This window comes from Lagopus leucura, unplaced genomic scaffold, assembly GCF_019238085.1.
Source record: "Lagopus leucura isolate 7727_CA_CO unplaced genomic scaffold, USGS_WTPT01 Super-Scaffold_100004, whole genome shotgun sequence".
In the NCBI taxonomy this organism is placed as follows: Eukaryota; Metazoa; Chordata; class Aves; order Galliformes; family Phasianidae; genus Lagopus; species Lagopus leucura.
The window spans coordinates 49,269,924-49,292,089 of record NW_024962264.1 but is presented as its reverse complement, the minus strand read 5'-3'; the positions used below and the strand labels follow the sequence as shown (position 1 = coordinate 49,292,089).

The window sequence follows — 22,166 nt, the reverse complement described above, 5'->3', positions numbered from 1 at the left end:
AGTAAAGCTTATATTTTCTTCTTTCCAAGATAAATACAGAGCAAGTAGATTATTTGCCAAGAAAATAGTAAGGAAGAACATCACACAACAGCCTAACCTCCACAAACAAAAACTCATAGGGCTAAGAGCTTAACATTACACGTTAGAAGCTCAGAATGTGTCATGGTCAAGATCTACACAATGAGGCAGGTTTGAAGAAATCACAAGCGAGTTTAAGAATCAATCTTTTATTATCTGCTTGGTAGTACAAAAGTTGTATATAAACTACTTTGTTAAAAATACATCCGGTATGCAAATTGAAGAAAGGCTGACTAATATGGCAATGTCCATATCACTACAAAACTGCAAAGTGTAGTGTTAAAGGCAGTAAAAACAGGCACCACTTCTAAATCTTCTTATTGAAGAAGCAATGTACAAATTCAGTTCTCACACAAACCAGGTCTTAAAATACCTTATGTAAGTAAGTTATACAGGCAAACAATGTTTTACATATCCAACACATTTTGATTTTATCTACATAATTAAATGGAATCAAAATAGGAAGTACTTTTAAATTAAGTAAAAAAATAGGACATTTTTGTTCAAGCTTCTTTTGAATTATTTCAGTATGTTACCTTGCAATATTAGCTTACTATGTATTAAAACACAATACCATCAAATTAAAAACTTTTTTTTTTTTTAAAGCTTTTTGAGACAGTCTGTAACTGTACATCTTCTTTCTGAAAACTGTTTAAAACTGCTCGGCTTTGCCCAATACTCCCTTTTTCCAATAACATTTTATACTCATAGCTCTCAATCTACTGGAAATTGAAAGCTAACTATTATAACCAACACTAATTAAACTCTTCTAGAATAAATAGCTTTTTATTGAAATCAAGTGAAGTTTGAAGAAGGAAAAAAATATATAAAATCAAGAATCTATCAAATGTATGCCTATAAGGCAAGCTTCGTAGTTTGTTAAATATCAAAGAGATTTTATAAACCAGACTTAAATTAATGACAGCAAGGATGCTAAACACTCAAGTACCAGTCCTGGTCAGAGTTATTTAAGGTACTCAAGAATGAGCAGTTCTCTCTAAAAACATCAATTCTAAAAGGCACAATAAACCATCATTTCTTTTCAGGATCTTTGTTGCGGTTTGTTTGTTGTTGTTGTTGTTTTTGTTTGTTTGTTCCTCCCCCAACCAAATATGGTGTCTCTGAGAAGCGTTCAGACCTAGCAAGCAGTAAACCTGCCCAGGGCAGGAGATGCAGAACTAGATGATCTTTAAGACCCCTTCCAACCCAAGCTGTTCTACAATTGGATCTATCAATATCTAATTGATACAAGGAAGGCAATCACAGCACATACTTCCCAGCAACCATCAAACAAAGTTCTCTGACAAGATGTGGGAGTACCTAATATGGTTAAAAAAAAATTAATATGAATTTAATACATGTACACATTGTTAACATTACATAAGCTGATGAAGATTCTCAGATCTGAAAGAAAAACACAGTTCAGAACACTTGGACAAAAAGGATCAAAAGCAATTTAAAACAAATCAATTTCAAAAGAAGCACTGATCTTTATAGAGTTCATAGGTTAGATTAAATTAATGTATAGTTCTCAGAAAATAGCATAATCTCTACTACGTTGTATTACCTTACAGCTTATATTCTTAGGCACTTGGAGAATATGTTATTTTTCAGTTTCTTTCACATAGCAAAATTTGCTGAAGTATTGCAAATGTCCCCTCCCCCTGCCTTACCAAAATAAAGCATTAAGATTGTAAAGGTCATAATAAGTAGACACAAAAATAACACCACAAAACCATCACTGGTATTGTTAGCAGTAGATCACACTCAAAATATTAAGGCAGTGAAACAATGGCTTAAGATTTCGGTGCCATGAGAACTGCTACCCTCTGAAGCCACTCTGAAGTGCTTCAGTACATACTCCATAAATTTTTAATGACAAATATTCCATATCCTTATCTAGTGGTTCAAATATGTTGCCTTAGCTTAATAAGGAACCTGTGGGTAAAAAACAAAAGAGAAAGGCAAAGCCATGAGGCAATACGACTGCAAATACGACTAAGTAGTTACAAGAAAATTGGAGAACAAATGGTCTTAATGAAAGTGACCTTTCCAAAAGCTCAACCAAGTGCATAGAAGAAGACACTTTTTAGCCTAATATTAAATAGTTATTAAGGTAATAGGAATAAGGACAACAGTATCATTTAACATTTGCGTATAGCTAAGCCATTCTGTGCTGTGAGTTACCTGTCACAGAGTCAGAAAGGCTTACATACTTCTGCATGTCTGCACACATGCAGATTTGACTGAAAACGTTTATTTTCTTGTGTGGTTTGCTTGGCTACTAAAATTTAGATTAATAGAGTATTTTTCATCTTCCGTAGTCTGAATTTCATCTTCAGTGAGTATTTGTGAGCTCCGGAAGGGAAGAACAGAGTTAAAAAATCCAGATGGACTAGAGGGGTAAAGTATGAAGAAAAAAAATTATCTGGTAAGACTTTTTACCTTCCCTGTCCAAAAAAATGTGTGTACTTTTGATTTTGAAGATGAAGCTCAGCTTTTGGTATGAGGTCCACACTGCCCAACAGTGTGTATGTGTAAATCTTAATTTTTTTTCACCAGTAAAAATCAGTAAGTATTTAACCTTGCATGGATGCCATCACAAAGTTTGTAAAATGCTACAGTGCCATAAACACACTTCCTTAAATAAGAATGCATTTCTTGGGAGTCCTCTGTTTTCTCCAAAGTGCTAGTTGACTAACTTCTTCTAGAAGTTCCACCTGCAAAACAAGAAAGTAATTTCACAGATAGGTTCAGGAGAAAATTAGTTACAGTATAAACATGTCAATTAAATACAGATGTTCTGAAATAGAAAAAAAATGCCTGAATTACTTAACGTGGTGGTTATGCATTACAAGCCTTAGAATAAGAAATGAAAAAAGTTAAAACTTCAGTTGGTAATTATGAAAAGGATGGACAAAACCACCAGCAGACCCATAAATCACATCAGTGTAAAGCGCACACAACTTAGAAAGGGACACCAGAAATGGCAAACATCACAAAGCTGCAGCACAGCAGTAACTTAAGTTTTTGTTTTCTCAGTAGCTTGCCAAGGAACTCCAAGAGCTTAACTCAAATACTTGACTTTAAGTATCTGTTCCATATTTACTTCTTTTTCATGTGCCACTAAAAATATTTCAAGTAAACAGAAATGATGAAATGGAATCCGCTCAAGATCATGAACCTCAGAGATAGACAGAAGACATGCTAAGTATAAAAGATGCAGGCAGCAAGATGGAAGGATAAGCTGAAACACTGCAGAGCTCATTTCAAGAAAATACTAAGAATATGTCAGTTTAGGGGAAGCGAAACTGAACTCAAGAGTAGCCGTGAACACAAGCAACCAGCAGCATGAAAATACTGCTCAACTCAAGAGATTTCATCTCACACAGATCTCAGTTACGGCCGTTTAATGCACAAGGACCAATCTAGTGCCTCCAAAAAAGCTGGAACAAACCTTTTTCTGGCAGCACTTACATGCACATTTGTGCCTCCCTTCTTCCTCTACGCTGGAAGATCTGAGCCATGTTCTCCAAAACAATGTGCTTTTTAATCATACATTTATGAGCTACAGGCACAGAAATCCCAAACATTGCTTATCCACCCAATGTCAGTAAATTAAGCTATAATACGTTATTGTAAGTCTGAAACAAGTAATTGAAACGGAAGTCTAACTTAGTATCTGCTTACTTATGAACAGCTTTTCACAGCAGCAGAGAAAAAACTCATGTAGAACCACACTAGAGAACAGAATGTTAAGTGCTCAGGCAAAAGCTGAGTTTTTCTGGTTGTGGGTTTTTTATTTTTTTTCCCCCTCATAGTGCAGAGCAAACAGACCTGGCTAGTTTCCCAAGTTTAGAAAATAGTTTTGCTGGACTGGAGATACCATTACAAGTGATTCCCCAGAGTCATTTCTCTGCTATTACAATATTTGTTTTCAAAAAGAGCAGTATCTCAAATCCTAAGGGAGGTTCTACAGTAAAAAAAAAAAAAAAAAAAAAAAAACCCACAAAGATAGACACTTTTTTTTTTTTTTAATAATAGCTATACTATTCTCTCTCTAAAGAGCAGCTTATTTTTAGATTGAAGCAGTAATAGTTCAAACTTAAAGAACAATGTTTAGGTACTTAAAAGGAACAGCTTTCATTGATTTGAGAAAGGACAAATTACAAAACAGCTATAAAGCATTTCCAGATGATGAAAACAAACTTTTCCAATCACAAGCGCACTGGAACAAGCTATTTTCATATATATGCCCTTTTCTTGCTATTTTTCATGTTAGAAGACAAATTATCTTCTCATAAGTCAAAGAATGAATTTCTAAGTCTGATCTCCCATTGGAAATACTGGAAAAAAAGACCACAGACCTTCATGCCCAATCCAGCTGCACATGAACATACAGACGCAGCTAGTGAGGGAAGAGGTTATTTCCTATTTCATTCAGATAAAGAAAAAAATACTTGTGAGACAGCATCCAGATAAATACATTCTTCTTAGTTTTATCTCTTTTATCTCTGTGTTCACAGTAAAGGTTAGGAGGAAGTAATCCACTGTATAGCAAGCCAGCTCTACAGTTTGGTTCTGTCACTTGTTCACTTCCTTCAAATATAGAGCCTTTACTTCATTACGCTGGAACTCCCATCTTCCCCAAAGCTCAGTCTCTCATCATGTCACAGTTGTATAAAATTCTCTTTGCTTTGTAAAACGGCTTACCTCCAATTGATTATTACTTATATATTGATTATCACATCTTTCCCCCTTACATTTTCAACTACTACATCCTAGGCTTCCCCTGCTAGACTCTTCTCTTCCCTCACTCCCCCCACCAGGTGTGCATTCCAAATTATGGCAGACATTTTCAACATGCCTGATATCCCATTAAGTAATTTACTAAATTTTAATGCCTCAAGAGAATCCCCATCCTCCTGTTTAATAGCCTATCATAGATCACTGTGATATGAGAATTTTTATGCATTTCTATTCTTATTAAAAGCCTCCCTGATCTATCAGAGAAGTATCCAATAAGCAGCCAGCTGATATGCAGTATCAGTGAGAACAACGAAGAAGCACTGCAATTATTCCAGTGAATAAGCAGTCAGCAGTACTTGTTTCTTTTGGGAATCCAGCACATTGCCACTAAGAACTCAACTGTCCACTTACTGTGGAAAAATTATATGCATATCTTGGATGATGATGCCACCTTAATGATGCTTTTATTTCGACATCTGTTGAAATTTTAATCTAATTTTTTATTTAGACCTTAAAAAAAAAAAATCAGTGTATTTTAGGCTTTACCAATGTAATCATTAACTGAATGATCAAATATGATTTTTGCAGACTTTTATAGAAACTTTCAAATTTGCCTGATGAGTTTTCACACAGAATAGATACATTCACAACGTTTTTTCTCCTTACTGGTTGCCTCAGTCTATTTCCCAGCTTTCACTTTCACTGGTTCCTTCCCAGTGCCATACCTGCAGTTCACTCTGAGCTTCTCCTCTCTTGCGTCTCCTCTTTCACAGGTGTGGCAGGTGCTTCTTTTGCTTCCTGTTTCACAGGTGTGGCAGGCACGTCACCATTGAGGCCCTCCACCCCAGTAACAGACATCAAGCTTTTCCGTTCTTTGGAATTAGATTTGTGCTCCACTTTCGTGACTCTAAACCTGAGGTGACAAAAAGTGAGATTCAGTTGTATGTCCCTAGATATTACCAGGATCATTCTGTATAGCCAGGATATGGATATGTGTGCATTTAAAGACAGGAGAATCCCAAGACCATGAAGTTAGAGCACACACCCACACAGACCCACGTTAACTTCAGAGCCATCTTCCTTTTTATTACCCATGAAGGCCTTAAACATTCCTTGCTGCTGAATCACACTTTCTCAGGGACTTGGTTTTTAAAACTGTCCACAGATTCCATGCTAATAGACAAGTAATTTTTCTAAGACAACTACTGTGTAAGAAGGGAATTAAAAACAACTGAAAGCATAATGAAGTTATTTCTATACCTCACACTTAATCCAGAAATAACAAATTTAAAAAAAGGAATTTATTCACATGCAATTCTTATTACATTTAGACTGTGTCATCAGAACTACAGCTTTGGATTTGCAGCCACAGCGGATGCCTACTCATTCAGGGTTCTAAAACAGTGTTCATAGTTCTAGAACAGTGTTCATAGTTCTAGAACAGGGTTCATAGTTCTAGAACAGGGTTCTAGAACAGTGTTATGTTCTAGAACAGTTATGTGTATGTTTGGTGGCCCTGCTAGGCAGGGGGGTTGGAACTACATGATCCTTGGGGTCCCTTCCAACCCGGGTGATTCTGTGATTCTGTGATTCTGTGAACAGTCTTGTTCACTTCCTCTAGAAATAAATTTAGTTTACTAGTAATGGGATTTTAATAAATAAATAAATAAATAAATCATTAGTTCTAGAAATGAGTAAAGTTAATGGGTAGCTGATCCCATTAACTGATCAGCCACTATAGTGTCTCTAAGAAAAGGATACAATGAAGTGGCATTAAATCTTACCTTCCCACAGAAAGTACTGTAACCTCTCCAAGGCGACTTCTTCTGTGCTCTTTGGATTTGTGAGCTGGTTTTATATGATGCCATCGTTTGTGGCTACAGCGAGAACAAACATCTTTCTCTATTACTCCTCCAACAGTATGTAAGTGATGGCCTTTGCAGCTGTGTTTAAGTGGAGCAGCACCAGGTGACAAAGGAGACCCTGGACTTGTTGGACTTCCAGGAGTGTTAGGAGACAAGGGGCTAGAGGAAGTATAAAGGAAATGCACATAGTACTATTAAATCTTGTTTCTTAGAAGGAAAATAAAGAGTAAAGTAAAGCCTTCTGTTGCGTCTAGTGAAAAACTACTTTTCTGAAGGATAGTTTATTCGTGGGGATACAGGAATTAATGTTCCCTCTAATACCATGTTCCCACAGTTCAAAAATCACTTCCATGAACGAATGGATCTGCAATCACGTAGTTAACATAACTGACAGAAAGTACAAGGAAATGAAAAAAAAATCAGGTTAAAATTCAGAAAAATAGTTTACATGGACTTGTTCCATTATTTTTAAGAACTCACAGAAAGACACAGTCACAACATTGTGTTGAGGCAAAACCAAATGTCTGTCATGAAACAGGATTAACATATCATCCAGCCAAAGCTTCAGAAAGCTGCTTTTTAAAGGACCCATGAAAAAATAAAAAGCATTACAATGAACAAAATACACCTATTGAGAGCAACCCACAAAATTAATCTTAATTTCTTCTAAAACAGAAAAACAGGCAGGACAGACAAAAAGCAAAGACTTTTTTGGATTTCAGCATTACTCCACGGTCAGGCAACATATTCTCATAAAGCAAGACAGAGTTCAGTGCGTTACGGGTAAAATGACGACAACTTAAGACAGAACATTCCTGAAAAAGGGCATACCAGAAAGTTGTTTATCAGATTACCGTAAAACTGAAAGGGCATTTTCAATGCAGTCATTCTGGTCCAGATCATATTCCATTTTAAATAGTTCTTTAAATAATGGAAGAAAAAAACATCTAAACTACTTGTGAATTTTGGGGTTACCTACACTTATCTGTAGAGTACAAGCAAAGAAATGAGGATGATAGGAAGAAAGTGTGTGTGTGAGAAAGACACACACTGAGAAATCTTATGAAGAATACTGGATGTATCACAGTAGGGACAGCACAAATTTCAGTGCTTTAGCAGAAATAAACATTAAAAAGACAGAGGCAGTTAGCCAGATACTCACTCCTCAGAAAAAGAAGGTAGAAAAACACAAGCTGAACATGAATCATTAGGATGTAAGTGTGTTAAAGTAAGAATTTTTTCTCACCATGGAAATAACAACCTAATAAAGTCACACTATTAAGCTTTAATCATGCCTTAGCTGGAACATTTCATCCAGTTTTAGGAATGCTATTTCTAGAAAAATTCTAACAAACCAGAGAAACTCCAAAGGAGAACAAAGAAATAAAGTTTGCCAATGAAAGACTGGAGCTATTTAGATGTTTATTTTCAGAACAAATACATTGTCAGGAGGCATTTAGTGGTCTTCAAACAAATTAAAGAAACTTAAAAAGGAAATAAAATCCATTTAACATGTTTGAAGTGAAGACAAGAAGAAATGACTTTAAATATCAGAAGTTCAGATTTCACTTCACTGTGTTTATTTCTATCACTAGGAAGTGTTTCACAGTGGACTGAACACAGAAATAAATGCAAGGGATTTGCACTCAAGCCACTAAAGCTTCAGGACCATTTGTCAGAAGTAATACAAGAAAAAAATCATCACATCTTTTGGTAGTCTCATAAGACCACAGTCCCTTCCCATTTTTCTATTTTAATTCACTGAAACAGTGGTCAAACTCTCAAAGTACACATACCTACACAAGATGTTTGAGTTAAAATCCTACCAAATATTTGTGACGCACCAGGAAAAAATAGCTCCAAAATCATCTTTATGTTCAAGAGCTCATTTTGTTAGATTTGAAATGAGTTTCTTCAATAACCAAGCCTCGCATCATTAAAATAGTTTCCTATGGTTGCACATTATTTGTTTTGCTAAAACTATACACTCCTACTTCACTACTTCAATATCCATTTTCTCTGCCTTGAATAGGAATATAGGATTATATAAGAAGAATGCAGTAATATAAATACAGTTTAAAGGTACTTAGATACAGACATAAGCATGTTTAATTAAATAGTATTTTGCCATTTAAGGGGCAGACTACTTTCCCTATGTGAAGTTTCAAATAGGTGTGCAGTGGAAGGAAGCCTAAGAGGTAGGCCAATGCATGTCACCAAATTTATAATGCAAAAAGAGTAAAACATTGAAAGAGACACTATTCAAAGTTAGCAACCATATAAATGAAACAAGCACTGCCTTTGCTCTTTCAAATCACCAAGTTTTGATTAAACCAACTTGGAAGTAATTGCATCCTAAGTAAACAAATATTTGCAGCCTCTGTAAATCTTTAGCTTGAGAAAGCAATAAATCATTTTGACAGGCCTAGAACATATAACCAGAAGAGCAAGATATTATCATGGGGCTTACGCTAAAATGTAGTGAACTAAAAGACACAACAAGGAAATCAAGCTATAATCCTCTTGGCTGACAACTCAAGGAAGTGATGTAGTCTTCAAAGTGCACAGGAAATAAAACCCTTTGAAAGGGTACATTTTTAGTTGCCTCAGGAAACACACATTAAAAAGTTGAGCAATTACCTTTCGGGTTCAAAGACACTGCTATCTGCTACCATGGCCTTTAACACATCAGCATTTGCTGTAATGAGAATAAATAGAATTCTTCAAAAATGCACAGCTCTAACTTTAGAAAAACAAACAACAAAACTGAAGGTGCTAAAAGAACTTCCATCTAGAAGAAAGATGGCTGCATTATCTGTATCACCAAAAGGCATGAGAGAGACTACTGCAAAAATGTTTACATAACTCTATGGGATTTTCTTAACATAAGCTATTAAAATTACTGCTCATATTGCAAACGAAGCTTCGCCCCACTGCAAGCTACATAGCAGCCATCTGCACAGCACTCCTACACAAGATCACTGAAAATTTTAAAAACATTCATTTGATCACAGGACTGTCATCACCTCATACTTATAGAGCAATTTAAGAGAAAAGGCACCAAAAAACAAAACCCAACCGTGATGAAAAACACAGTAGCACTAAGCACTAGCAGTCATTGAGGGAAAAGAAGAAACCAGCAACAAAAAGAAACCTCTACCGAGATTTAGGCTTCTTTCAGAAGTAACTCAAGGCAAACTCAATGCTTAGGAGAACTTGAATTTATACAAATGTAAAATTTACAGGCTGGAGTTTCTTATACTATAAAAATATGCAGTCTCCTCCTTCCTCCAAAGGTTGCTTTGACTGGTAAAAATGTTCTGACCTAACCAAGCGCTTTTCGGGCCACTTAAGCATAGTTTTACATTTTTTCTAAAAGTATCCATTTTACCATTTACTTGGTGCAGACAGCGCAGGAAGATATCATGTCTGAATTTCCAAGTCAGAGCTAGTCTACTCTGTTCTCTCAGTTGTGCTCAAATCTTTCATCTGACAACAGCCATGGGAATTATTACAAGACAAAATGTTCAATATGGTCAAAACATGAGAATTCACATGCTTTAAATGTTGCCATTAAGAAAACAAGCTTAAGCTTTTCTTTGAAAAACAAGCAAAAATAATTTAAAAGAGGAAAAAAATAAAATCAAATGCCCCAACAGTTAACAGAAGATCAAGAAATGCATGAATCAAGCTTACAATACAGAATTATTTTCAGATAATCAAAAAATATCTCCACTTTGCTTAGGATTATTGCCTCCTGCAGGCAATCTCAAAGAATACACATACAAAACAGCTATTAAATGAAAACATACGAACATGTCATACTTCTGAATATTTACAAATACACACACACATATATATATATCAGACACCACCACAAAGGCTCATAACTTCAATTTCACCATACTATACCTTCATTTTTCATAATGTAGTTAATAATTTGTCCTACAGTGTCACTATTCTCATGCGCAGTTTCATTCATTTCTGTGCAACGAAATAAATATTTTGTCAATATTTTGGCCTTTCAAAAGAACAAAAAAAAAGAAGATACTTCAAAAAATAAACTACACTAAAGCACCCACCTCCAAAAAAAAAGTAAGAAAGAAAGAAAAAAAAACACTTGAAGACGTTTCAGAAGGAAAATGGTAAGATCTACTGTCACTTTGGAGAGAAAACAGATGAGACTTTTTGGTCTTTATTCAAGAAAGCCCAGAAAAGTAACTTTATGGAATCTACACATCAGCTCTAACATTCTTTAAGGCTTGAAGAAGTTCAATATTTTCATGAACATGCATCAGAATTCTATTTATACTATTTAGATAAGGAGATACAAAAGAAAGCAGTATTTCTAATCCTAAACATAAAGAGGAAAACAACAAATGGAGCCATCTCAAGCTAATATTTTAAAATAGGGATTATCAGCTTCTAGAATAAAAGGGATTCAATTTAATCTTACAACTGCAAGGTGTGTGTTTTTGTTGTTTTTTTTTTTTTAATTTTATACATTTAGGATTCTTAAATTCCTTGCTCCTCTGGTCATATATCATATACAACTGAAAACCTTGGTACTTCTGTAGCTGACTTCACTCGTTGCCAGTGCTGGAAGTTTCCCCAGAATAATCTCAAAACACAAAGACTGGGGGAAAAAAAAAAAATATTAAAAAGCACAGCTTCCTTAAAAGACATAAGGGCTATCTTTAAAATGAAAAATAAGTAATCAGAAGATGGAGGCAAGTTTGATAGGTTAGGCCTTAAATTTGCCTCCAAGTAGTAAATTTGGGGCTTCCTCCTCTCTTCACCCCACCTTTCATCTTCTTCACCCCAATGCCTACAACTTTGCAAAGCAGCTTACACACCTGTTTCCTCAGAAGACCTGGAAGCTGCCCCCTTTCACTGCCACTCACCTTGCTGTTACTCCTCCCTTGAACCAGCAGATTAAACAGACACACAGCTTGAGTACATGCCATGGGCAGTGATTGCTTAAGAACACAATGACAGATCACTACTGCAGCACATGACTCTACTGTTACCACAGAGGCACTGTAATTTGCACTTATTATGAACCTGTGGAGATGCTATCAATCTTTTTGGAGAAAGGAAGAGGCCTGAAGCATTTACAAGTGACTTGACCTTTCTATTTGCCAAGCCAAATGCTGCATATAGCATTCTTCTCTGGGGTGAAAAAGAGAGCAGGGGAAAACAGGAATAAGGAATCACAAAACAAGAGTACAAACAGAAAAACAGAAGTATCTTTAAGAAAAAAATACATATAAGCAGCATGCGTTACATAGAAGAGAATATCCACCCAAAGGCTCAGTTTTATATTGAGAAGGGAGATGAGAAAGACAACACAATACAAATAAAACTTGAGTTGCTAAACATAAATCTTAGACTTAAGGCCTTAAACAGCAGCTTTTCACCACTCCCTGATGTCCAATACTTTCTCTCAGCAGCAGATGGAATGCACAAAGGAGATCCGGTGACTTCAGTACACAGCCACAAATATCCTGGATACGTTGATCCCTCCATAAGCTCTTAATCTGTTCTAAAGGACTCGTGGGAAGTTGGAAGACTGGCAAAACTTTGACTAACAAAGACCAAAAACCAACAGACATAATGGTAATGAAAAATACTTCTCTTAATATTGTATGATAACTTATCTAGACAGAAGAATGATAGAAGTCTCACAAAAAGTTAACTCCATATTGGCTGCAATTTTTATAAATAAGTAGAAATATTTTTTTAGACGCTTTGATTACCTATTTTTTCATCAGGCTTCTCCTCTTCCTCTACTTCTTCAGCCTCTGTTGTACAACGATACCCTTTTTTCTTAAGGACGTGACAGATGAGGATCCCCAAGAGACCCATGATGAAGAAAACAGGCACCAATACAAAGGCAACATACTCCAGGTGCTCAGGCTTGCTATTATTGCCAGTCATCACGGTAGTTGTCGGTAAATCATGGCTTGCCAAGGCCTGTACATCACCTACATAATGGAACAAACAGAGTTTATGCCTCTAACAGTCAGTATCTTCTCTGCATGAAACAATTACAAATATTCAACCATGTGCAAAGAACACCTATATGATATTTCTTCAATGTGATGGGGTAGAACAAATGGTATTCTAGCCAATCTCAGCATGAGGGCCAGCGTATTTCACGGAAAGCAAGACAACACAAGTGCTCCTTCTCACCAGTGAGGGGAACTCCATACTATTCCTGAAGTCCTAACTTCATGCAAAATAGAGAAAAAGCACAGGATTTAACATTGACAAAAGGATCAGACTCAAATATCCTTGACTTTTCTTGGCAACGGGATTAGAAGAATACAACAGATTCCAACCATGTCCAACTGTTCAGCTAAATCCAAACACGTTTGCATATTCAGAATTTGTTTGAAGTCTCTAAAGTTTATGTATACACACTATACATCACAAAGATTTACATAATAACCTCCAAGCATACAAAAATATTCTACTCTATTTTTTTAGAGTAGGAAAGAATGGCAACAAAATGAGGTGAGTAAAATTCTAACATATTTTACCATATTTTCTACCTACTTGTACTAAAACAGACATGGTAATTCATAATGTTGCCACTAAATGGGTTGAAGATTCATCAGAAAACCAATTACGCGATACTGAAGCTTTCACAACAGAAATTCCCAAAGCCATCTAACTCCTCCCTCTGAAAAAAAAACAAAACAAAACACTTAAGAGTCTCCAGAAATTTGCAGAAAGACCATTACTTCAAAATTACCTCTACTGTGCCAGCTGTATAAATAAAAATTTAAAAACCATTAAGTATTCATCTGAATCAATATGCTACACAACAGTGGGAACGCAGAAAACTAAAGGAAATGCAGACAAACATCTGAATAGTTCTGGAGGCTGAATGAACTCCAATGTTGAAATTAAACCTCAGGATGTTTGCTTGGGACAGAGCCAGATGGCCTAGCTTGCATACAAACCCAAAAAAGAAAGCTATTCATTTTTTCAAAAAAGGCCAGCAACGCTGCAGATAACTGTATTAGAACTTACTAGGTATGTAATCTTCAGTAGCTTTAACTTGTACCTGGGCAGGACAACTGAGCAACACAAGAACTGAACAAGATAACACTTTAAAACTGCAATTGTTTTACATGACAGAGAAGTGAAAGACAAGAAAGGATAAACAGAATCATATAACTGAAAAAGTTGCTCACAGTTTGTTTGGCAAGAATTTTCAATTCACATTTTAATAAATTAAAATGAAATGGGTTTGGTCTTGTCAGCTTCCAACATATCCCAAGTTCCCCACTTCATCAGGCAATTTACTTCAGGAAGGAGAAAAGCCATTACAACAAATACTATTTTGATGGCTGTGTTGTTTCAGAATCTAAGAAATCCAGCTGAAATAGCATACATCACAACCTCAGAGAGGTGTTAACAGGTCTCAACAGATCAGAACGTGAAGAGTGCTAATGTAAGGAAAATCAGCAGGTGCTCTGAATTTTGAGGCACGCTGTCCATTTTAAGAATGAACGGGAAAACCACAGCACACTACTGCAAAGACATCAACAGCAACTTAACACTCAAGATAACTAAGAGGTAGGAGGACAGATTAGGAGGGCCACCAGATGAATCCCACTCTTTTCATTTTGTATCTCTTTGTGAGAAAAGCAGCATTACCCTAAGAAATCTCCTCCTGACTTTCCTTCATGACCATGGCAGGTAACCCTACTTCAAACCTAGAGAGCGAGTGCTTCCAGGCCTCCAAGCTGTGGTTGCTCACAGCTTCTCCAGACACAAAGCCACTTCACAAGGTCCGTTCCCTCCCCCCTCAGTTCTCTGCTACCCCACTGACTTTGCACCCGACAGGCCAAAACCCTGGAAAGAGTTTTAAACTGGATCAGTGACTGAGATTGTTGAAGAAAAACCTGCCCTAGAAAGCCTTTACTTTTTAAAGCAGTCGCTTCAGTGAAGCAGCACTAGCTGTGGCTTGCAGACTGCTCTGTCAAGGCAATCAAGTAACTCATCTTAATGAGTTTCCTCTTCTCTCATGTCAGTAGTGCTTGGGTACAGTTCTGAAATAAATTTCATTTTTGGAAGGAACCACTTGCCTGGTTTCTTTTTATTATTATTATTATTATTATTATTTTATTATTATTTTTAAACCTACAAACTGTTCTTTGATTTCATTGAGCATTTCTGCTCACAGGCTGCCACCTGATATACCAACAAGAAAACCCTTCAGCTGCAGTCTGCCATCAAGGATTATGACAGCTCAGAAAAATTCTTACAAGATAAATGTAGCCAATAAAAAAAAAATTATAAACACTTTAAAAATGCCACAGATGAGCCAATACTGAAACCTTTTTTCCTGACTGAAGGGTACTGAATAAACTCGTGATATACCAACTCAATGCTCAGCAATACAGATTAGCCTACTAATTAGATTGAAATTTTAAAAGCTTTAGAATTAGGCAGGAGACAAAATTTTAAATGGAAAAAAATATTTTACATATTAACAGCGACTCCAACAAACTGGCCCATTTAAATGAGCCACTCAAGTTTTATTCAGTTGTCTTTAGATGTCTGAAAATCTATTTTTTCCATTAAAATTCAACAAGGTATGAGCACGTTTTAAAAGTATCTTCCTTAACAGTAAAAAAATCAATATTTTTTTAATGCAAACAGGTAATCTACACAGAACAAAAACTGTTCTTGATGACATCATTAAATGATCAGAGATGTAAAAATTCACTAGAAGCAAAACAGAAAATATTCTAGAAAAAAAATGATTGCCTGGATCAAATACTTGCTGCTGTGTTCAACCTTATGAGCAGAGCAAAGCACTCTGCACTCATTACCAAACACCACCCATGTGTCAAGAAGTCTGCTCCCAGAAACTTCAGCATTTAGGATGTAATACATGACGACGACCTGCCTGGGCACAAGCAATACATTTCATGTATTAGTCAGAGCTGCATCACTCATTTTATGATCCCTATTCTTCCTCTGAGGCATGTTACAGTTATTAACAGAATGGTGACAGTTACCCCATTCTCACGATGTACCGTGTTGCCTCACAAAGATTTTCACTGAAAATTCAGGACTTCCTTGATTCATGCCAATACTTACTGAAATCAGTTTGCTGTGGACTTTTTCCTGTCCTGATGTTTTCATACACCTGTGCAGACTATCAGTCTACATATCAAAATTACCTGAAGATGCACTTCAAATACAAACACTTGGGAGCAACACTTGGCACATTTTAAATGCTGCTTAAACTACAAATCACAGACTATATTCATGATACTAATTCAGACCCCATGTAGCCTTGTTGGCTTAAGAATAAGTACATTTCAGTCATTGATCTCAAGTATTCTCCACCCTTAACTAAGCCTTAACTAAAAAGTAAAATATAAAGTCAGTCTGCCTTGGTCAAGAACTTTTCTTTTATACTGGTTCTAATCACCACTACTCACAGTGTTCTTCTATCTTTCCATCCCAACAGTGGCTCAAGAATATATTACAAAACCTTTAAGAAATAGGATACATGAGGAAAAGAAGTTGGGTGACTGAGGCAAAAAGAATTTGTTCTTTTTTTAATTACAGCTTTTATATGGCTGAGCTTGATCTATCAATATTCGACTCAGTCTTCTCTCCATGTTAGCAAGGTAATGTTTATTCAAAAAAATATTAAAAAAAAAAAATCAAAGACCATGGTATCTTGAAGGCTGTAGCACTGACAAGGCTGGAGTGGACCACATACACAAAGATATTGCTCTGTAGCAAACCTTCTTCCCCCTTAGTTTCACAGAAAACAGACACTGGAGCATGTCAGCAAGGCCATCCCACTTCATTCTGCTGTCCTAGAGCAGGATTAGCTGTTCCTACACAACTATTTGCCACACAGAGCTAAAGATCCTGCAAAGGCAACAGCACACACCATTTTCTTCCTTTGCAGATGGAGGATCAGAACAATTATTTCATTTATATCTATTAGCCACATTAATAGACTCAGCTCATACCAAGCTCCAGAATTACTTTCTCCTTGGTTTTAGCAGCATGAAAAGATTTCATTTAGCGTGATCATTATGACATCCCTGATGAAGCTCCAGTCAGCTCAAATCTTTGCCTTTAGCAATGATCTAAATAGGCAATTCTCAAATGTTTCAGAGAGCACAGCAAAATCCCCTGAAAGATTTAATACTGCATGATGAACAACTCAGAGGGCTGAAAAGAAAATCTTTTCTGCGATAAATTTTGTATCTGTTTAGTTGTTACATAAGCAATGTAAAAGTCATCCTTAAAAGAATGCACTATTTTTCTAAATCTCCCACAATAAACTTAAGTATAATACACATCTAATGGATTGTTTTAAACACATTCCAGTTATTGTATTGTTTAATCTACAGCAAGAAGCCCATAAACAATGATGTAATCTCTCTGCCCTGCTGATAAAGAGTCGTATTTTGTTACGCCAGATTTTGCCTATTAAGCCCACGTCATTTATTTCTCATGGCTTGCCTTTTAAAGAGCTTTGTTTATATTTCGTGAATTTGATTGTTCTAGCAATCAGTCTACTCTAAATAACTACATACACATTTACTGTCTTACCCTTGTAGTTCAAAAAGTTGCATGATCATATTTCCTGCTTCCAGGCATGAAGATGAAATATAGCCTTCTATCTAAATATGCAGAAACAAACTATTGTTGGCCTTGATGTTAACTGAATTGTTAGGGAAATCAAGTACGATCACTGCACATATTTAACTGCAGTATAAGACAAATGAAGCATTCAGGTAAGATACAGGATCTGCTCAGACACCCCAGCTAAGCACAGCTGTAAATGTCTCAGCAGCAGCCTTATCTTCAGCAGTTCTCTCCCTGATCATTTATGAGCTAGTTCACTCATCCATTGTAAAGAAGGAATTACGCAAGTTTCAGAATAACTTTTAAAAAGTGACTTGTTTGGGTGTTTTCTGCTAGTTTTTACTTCTTTAATGCCTGGACCACGTTCTCATTTATTTCACTGTGCGGCCACAGAAATGATTTACAGGTGTTATTAAAGGCCGACATAAGCTGGCGATGCCACAAAGAGAAATGAGCAGCCAATTCCCACTTCAGCTCACCTTTCATGGGAACAGCAGCTGCCACCATAGCCAGTGTTTCATCTTCCCATGACTCTGACAGAAATATGCTCACACTGCATCAAACTGTGACACTTCCTACCTCCAGGAGAAGCCCAAAATATGTGTCTCTGTGTTTCACCCTGCATCACGGTTACAACAAGAGCTTTAAATCACAGTTTACATCCCTGTCTTACTACTAAGGTGGTAGCTATAGGGGAGACCAGAGGAAATCATAGAAAAGGTGACAAGGAACAGGTTAAACAGGGTGTTTTCCAGAGGAAGAGCAAGTGAACACAACCTGATGCTTAACATCTGTTTCACCTATTGTTAAAGGGAATGGTACTTTGGGGAATATCCATGAACTGAGTAACGGGAAAAAAAAAGCTATCATTTAAGAGGAACATTCAACATGTTCAATTCTGCTTCACTTCTAGCTATCCTGTAGTAAACGGAACCTACAAACAGAAGTGAAATAAGCAGGAAGTCTGATGAGATAGAGGAAGCCACATGATAAAAGAAGATGACGATTAGTAACAGCACTGCTAATTGCCCTAGAGGTTGTTTAAGGTCTGCTGCTAGGAACAAACTTCAAAACTTTCATTAGGTTTGTCAACAGCAGTATCTCAACCAAGCACACAGAAAAATCAGCTACATGGCTCACAGAAGCTCAGCACGGCTGAGGTTGGCAGAGACCTCCAGGTCCCTCTAGCTCAGCCTCAGCTCCAGCAGGGACACCAAAGCAGGTACCCAGGCCCATGGGCAGGCTGCTTCTGAAGATCTCCAAGGAGGAGAGCCCACAGCCCCTGGGCAGCCTGTGCCAGTGCTGTCACCCATCACTAGCTCTAAATACTTTTAACTAGCTTTACTTCCTTGTCACTACTAGCAAGATGTATGTAGCCAGTCCCAGGGATAACCTATCTTAAAACATCTAGCTGCATCCTTTCTACCAAGCATCACATTCAAACCCATAAACCTGCAAGTCTTTCACAGTATCTCAAACTGGAGCCTGCTAGAATCCTCACATTAGAATCTGAGGCTTTGGCTTACTGAAGTTATCACAAAACTTATGATGATATCAAGGGTACATTCTGCAGAAGCTCTGGAAAGCGAGCATTCTCCGCCCAACTTCGAGAGTCAGGTCACTGCCACGACAAGTTCCCTCCCAGTCACGTGATACATCAACAGTTCAACAAGCTGCCCACAAAAAATGGTCATACAGAGGCTTCCCTGAGAGCTGGCAAGGAGGGCTCAGGGAGGAGATACCTCCTAAGCATGAACAGGTCCTATTAACAGCAATAGCTAAAAGCAGTAGCGTATAATGCATGTAACCCTCAGCAATACAAAATCATTGTGTTTTATGCAATCCCAGATGAATCTTGTCAATTCCCTTGTCTGTCTGTGCAATCACATCATGAAGGCACTAGCATTATAAAGACTTCAAAAACAAAGACAAAAATATTAACAGCAGCTCAGCTCTGACAAAAAAAAAGAATAAATTGCTCTACATACAGCAATAAGAGAGACTTGATCCATCCAGAAGATGCAGCTGACAAGACGGAGAAAACAGATCAGAATCTCATGCTTTGCTGCTAATCAGCATTACAGTGCTTTGCATTTCTGTTGGAGCACCTATCATCAAATTTCAGCTTTCAAATAAAGCGTGCATTCCGTGCAATTAATGAAGTGCACTTAACCCATTTGGCTGTCTAAGAAAAATAAAGGATCCCTGTAGGATCAGATGTTTAAGACTACTCCATATCATTAGGAAATTTGCAAGCACCAGCAGCATTAAAGCAATGCTACCAAACACATAAAATCAATGGTTCTGTGGAAACATTCACATTTGTTGAAAAAAGATTTTTAACTAAAACCAGCACATCCTCCGTGTGACAATATAGCAGAAAGCATTTGGCAAACCTCAGAAGGAAGGGGAAAGAAATACTGTTTGTTTTTTGGTTGGTTTTTTTTTTTTGGCTTTTTTTTTTTTGTTTTGGTTTGGTTTTTGTACCTTTTGCATTTTCTGTTACACTTTGCAACAATTCTCTTTCAAAAGTGCACCTGATGCACATTATGAAATCACAGGTATTGTTAGTAAGTCCCACTGATGCACATGGCCTTAAAACTCCCTTGGAAAAGTGCTCAGTGATAGAAACCAGGGTATAAACATTTCAAGAGTACCTACAAGCCTATGCACACCCATCCTGCAGCTAACAAGAACACCTTCAGGCATTCTCTTCAAGATGCCAGTAGCAAACTGCTTGGCCATCCCAACAGATTGAGGAACGTGCAACAATATGCCAAAGCAGCAACAACAGAAGAGCAGTCTGATTTATAGATGTATGTATATATACACACACACTCTAATCTTCCAAGAATTCTTATTCACAAAAGAGGAGGAAAATGTGGTCAAGCTTAACAAGAGAAGGAATATCTGCAATCTCCCTCCTCTCTTACACCTGCCATAGAAGATCTGAAAAAAGTGTTCAGGCCTTGCAAAGCCAATTAATGGTCAACACAGATCTGAACTCCAGGCTGGCTGTTCTTTCACTGAAGCTCTTCGAAGTTGGGAAGAAGAAGTCTGACAATGTCGACATATTTAGCATTGTTCCACAGGTCTCAGCTGTGCCTACTGGTACTTCTTTCTGCTCTTCTGAAGAGAAGGAATGAGCTAGATGACAAGGCTTCCACACCTCTTATTTTCAGAGCAAAACAGCAGGTGGTGGACACCTCAAACCCTTTTGGACCAAGCTGACATGTGCTAAGCATTAATTACAGATTGACAAAGGGCATATAGGAAGATTCAAAGCATTTCATGCCTAATTTCATTCTAGTAATCACGGCCATACTAACTGCTGCCTCTGCCTGCTCTCACATGAGCCATACGCCCTCAGCCATGCTCTGCCACACCGTAACATACTGCTGGTGCAAGGTACCCACAGACACAGCCAGCAGCCAAGGAGTGTCTTCCAGTGAGTTTACATTTAACAGTTCGCACTTCAGACAACACAGGCAGCAGGAGACACTCAGCTTTGAGATTACCAGTATCGCAACGTCTGGGGTTAGGCATAAACACAGAAACTGTCATTGAGGAGCAACTTCCTCTGTATGTGAGCAGCATTCAGAGCACTAAAGGGTTACAGCAAATCGAGTTTCTAAAATCTAAACACAAAGCCAAGTTCAACCTCACGCTGGACAGCTAAGCAGAAGCAGTTCCTCGAATCGTTTATATTCTGTTAGTCACTCGCCCACTCCGGCTCAAAATAAAGGTGACTACAGAACGGTTACGAGAACTTGTACGGCTCACCGTATAGCTTTCCATTAACCCAACCCACAGCCAACCCAGACCGAACGGCCGCAGGACAACAAGAGCTCCGCGCTCCGACACAGCGGGCAGCACCGCGCCGTGCGCCGCCCCGCGGGGCCGCGAGCTCCGAACCGGGGACAGGCGGAGCCCGCGCTGCCTCCCGCCCGCTCGGCCCGGGCAGCGCAGGAGTCGAGGGGGGGCACAGCGAGGAGGAGGTCGCGCCGCGGCAGCCCTCCGCAGTCCCGGCCCGACCCCGAACGGCTCCTGCCCCGCCGGCTCCCGTCGCGCAGAGCGGACCGACCCCCGGGGAGAGGCGGCAGGGTCGGTGAAAGCGCCCGGGAAAGCAGAGGGGTCCCGGCTGGACGTTTCACCCACCGAGATCGGAGCGGTTCCCCAGCCAGACGGCCGTCGGGCCCAGCGAGGGAGCAATCGGCGGGATCCCGCTCGTCGCCGGCGGAGCCATACCCCGCACCTCCTCCGCGCTGGCAGTCCCGCTGCCGCCCGGCACGGCCCAGCCTACTGGCGGCGGGACGCGCCCTGCCCGCACGGCGACTGCGCGGAGGCGGCCCGAGGCGGTGCTGGGTGAGACGGCGCGCAGCACGGCTGGGCGCCCTCGGTTTGGTGTTGGAGAATGGAGGAGGCGTTTCTCGTGTGCTCCTGTGGCAAATTTGTGAAGTTAGTCAGCATCAGCATCGAGTGCAGAAGCATTAGTGCGGCGATGGGGCACCGGCACAGTGTGCCGAGAGGCTGTGGAATCTCCCCCTTGGACATGCACTCTGGTGCCCTGGCTGGAGCTGGGTTGGACCAGAGGGAGCTGGAGGTCCCTTCCAACCTCAGCCGTGCTCTAATGATGTTGCAAGCTATAAAAGGATGGTTTTGTAAGCCCAGCTGACAACTGTAGTGCTCCCCAGTGCATTACCCTTGGAAGCCCACTGCCAAGACCCAGTGGGAGGCAAGATGGAGACAGGGATGATTTTGAGCACAGCATTGGGCTTAGCAGCCCCTGAGGCTAGTGGACTGCTTTCATCCAACTTGCTTCACATGGGGTGG

At 38.6% G+C, this 22,166-nt stretch overlaps 1 protein-coding gene across 1 annotated transcript; it reads right to left on the bottom strand.

Annotated features, from left to right (window-relative positions):
* Nucleotides 1–208: 208 nt before the first annotated feature.
* RELL1 (RELT like 1) lies at nt 209–21,618 on the bottom strand. The gene is made up of 7 exons (XM_042871648.1): nt 21,492–21,618; nt 12,452–12,679; nt 10,605–10,676; nt 9,333–9,390; nt 6,612–6,851; nt 5,553–5,740; nt 209–2,798 (listed from the first exon to the last, which is right to left on the bottom strand). Exons 1-6 carry the CDS (start codon nt 21,577–21,579, stop codon nt 5,560–5,562), a joined length of 867 nt encoding a protein of 288 aa, XP_042727582.1. The 5' UTR covers nt 21,580–21,618; the 3' UTR covers nt 209–2,798; nt 5,553–5,559.
* Nucleotides 21,619–22,166: the final 548 nt, after the last annotated feature.

Bases quoted from the DNA above. Each gene is read 5' to 3' on its own strand.
- RELL1 (XM_042871648.1), bottom strand. From the start codon at position 21,579: ATGGCTCCGCCGGCGACGAGCGGGATCCCGCCGATTGCTCCCTCGCTG. The intron at 12,680-21,491 runs GTGGGTGAAACG...TCCATTATGTAG, and splicing joins GGGGAACCGCTCCGATCTCG to GTGATGTACAGGCCTTGGCA. The intron at 6,852-9,332 runs GTAATTGCTCAA...TACTTCCTCTAG, and splicing joins AGTGTCTTTGAACCCGAAAG to CCCCTTGTCTCCTAACACTC.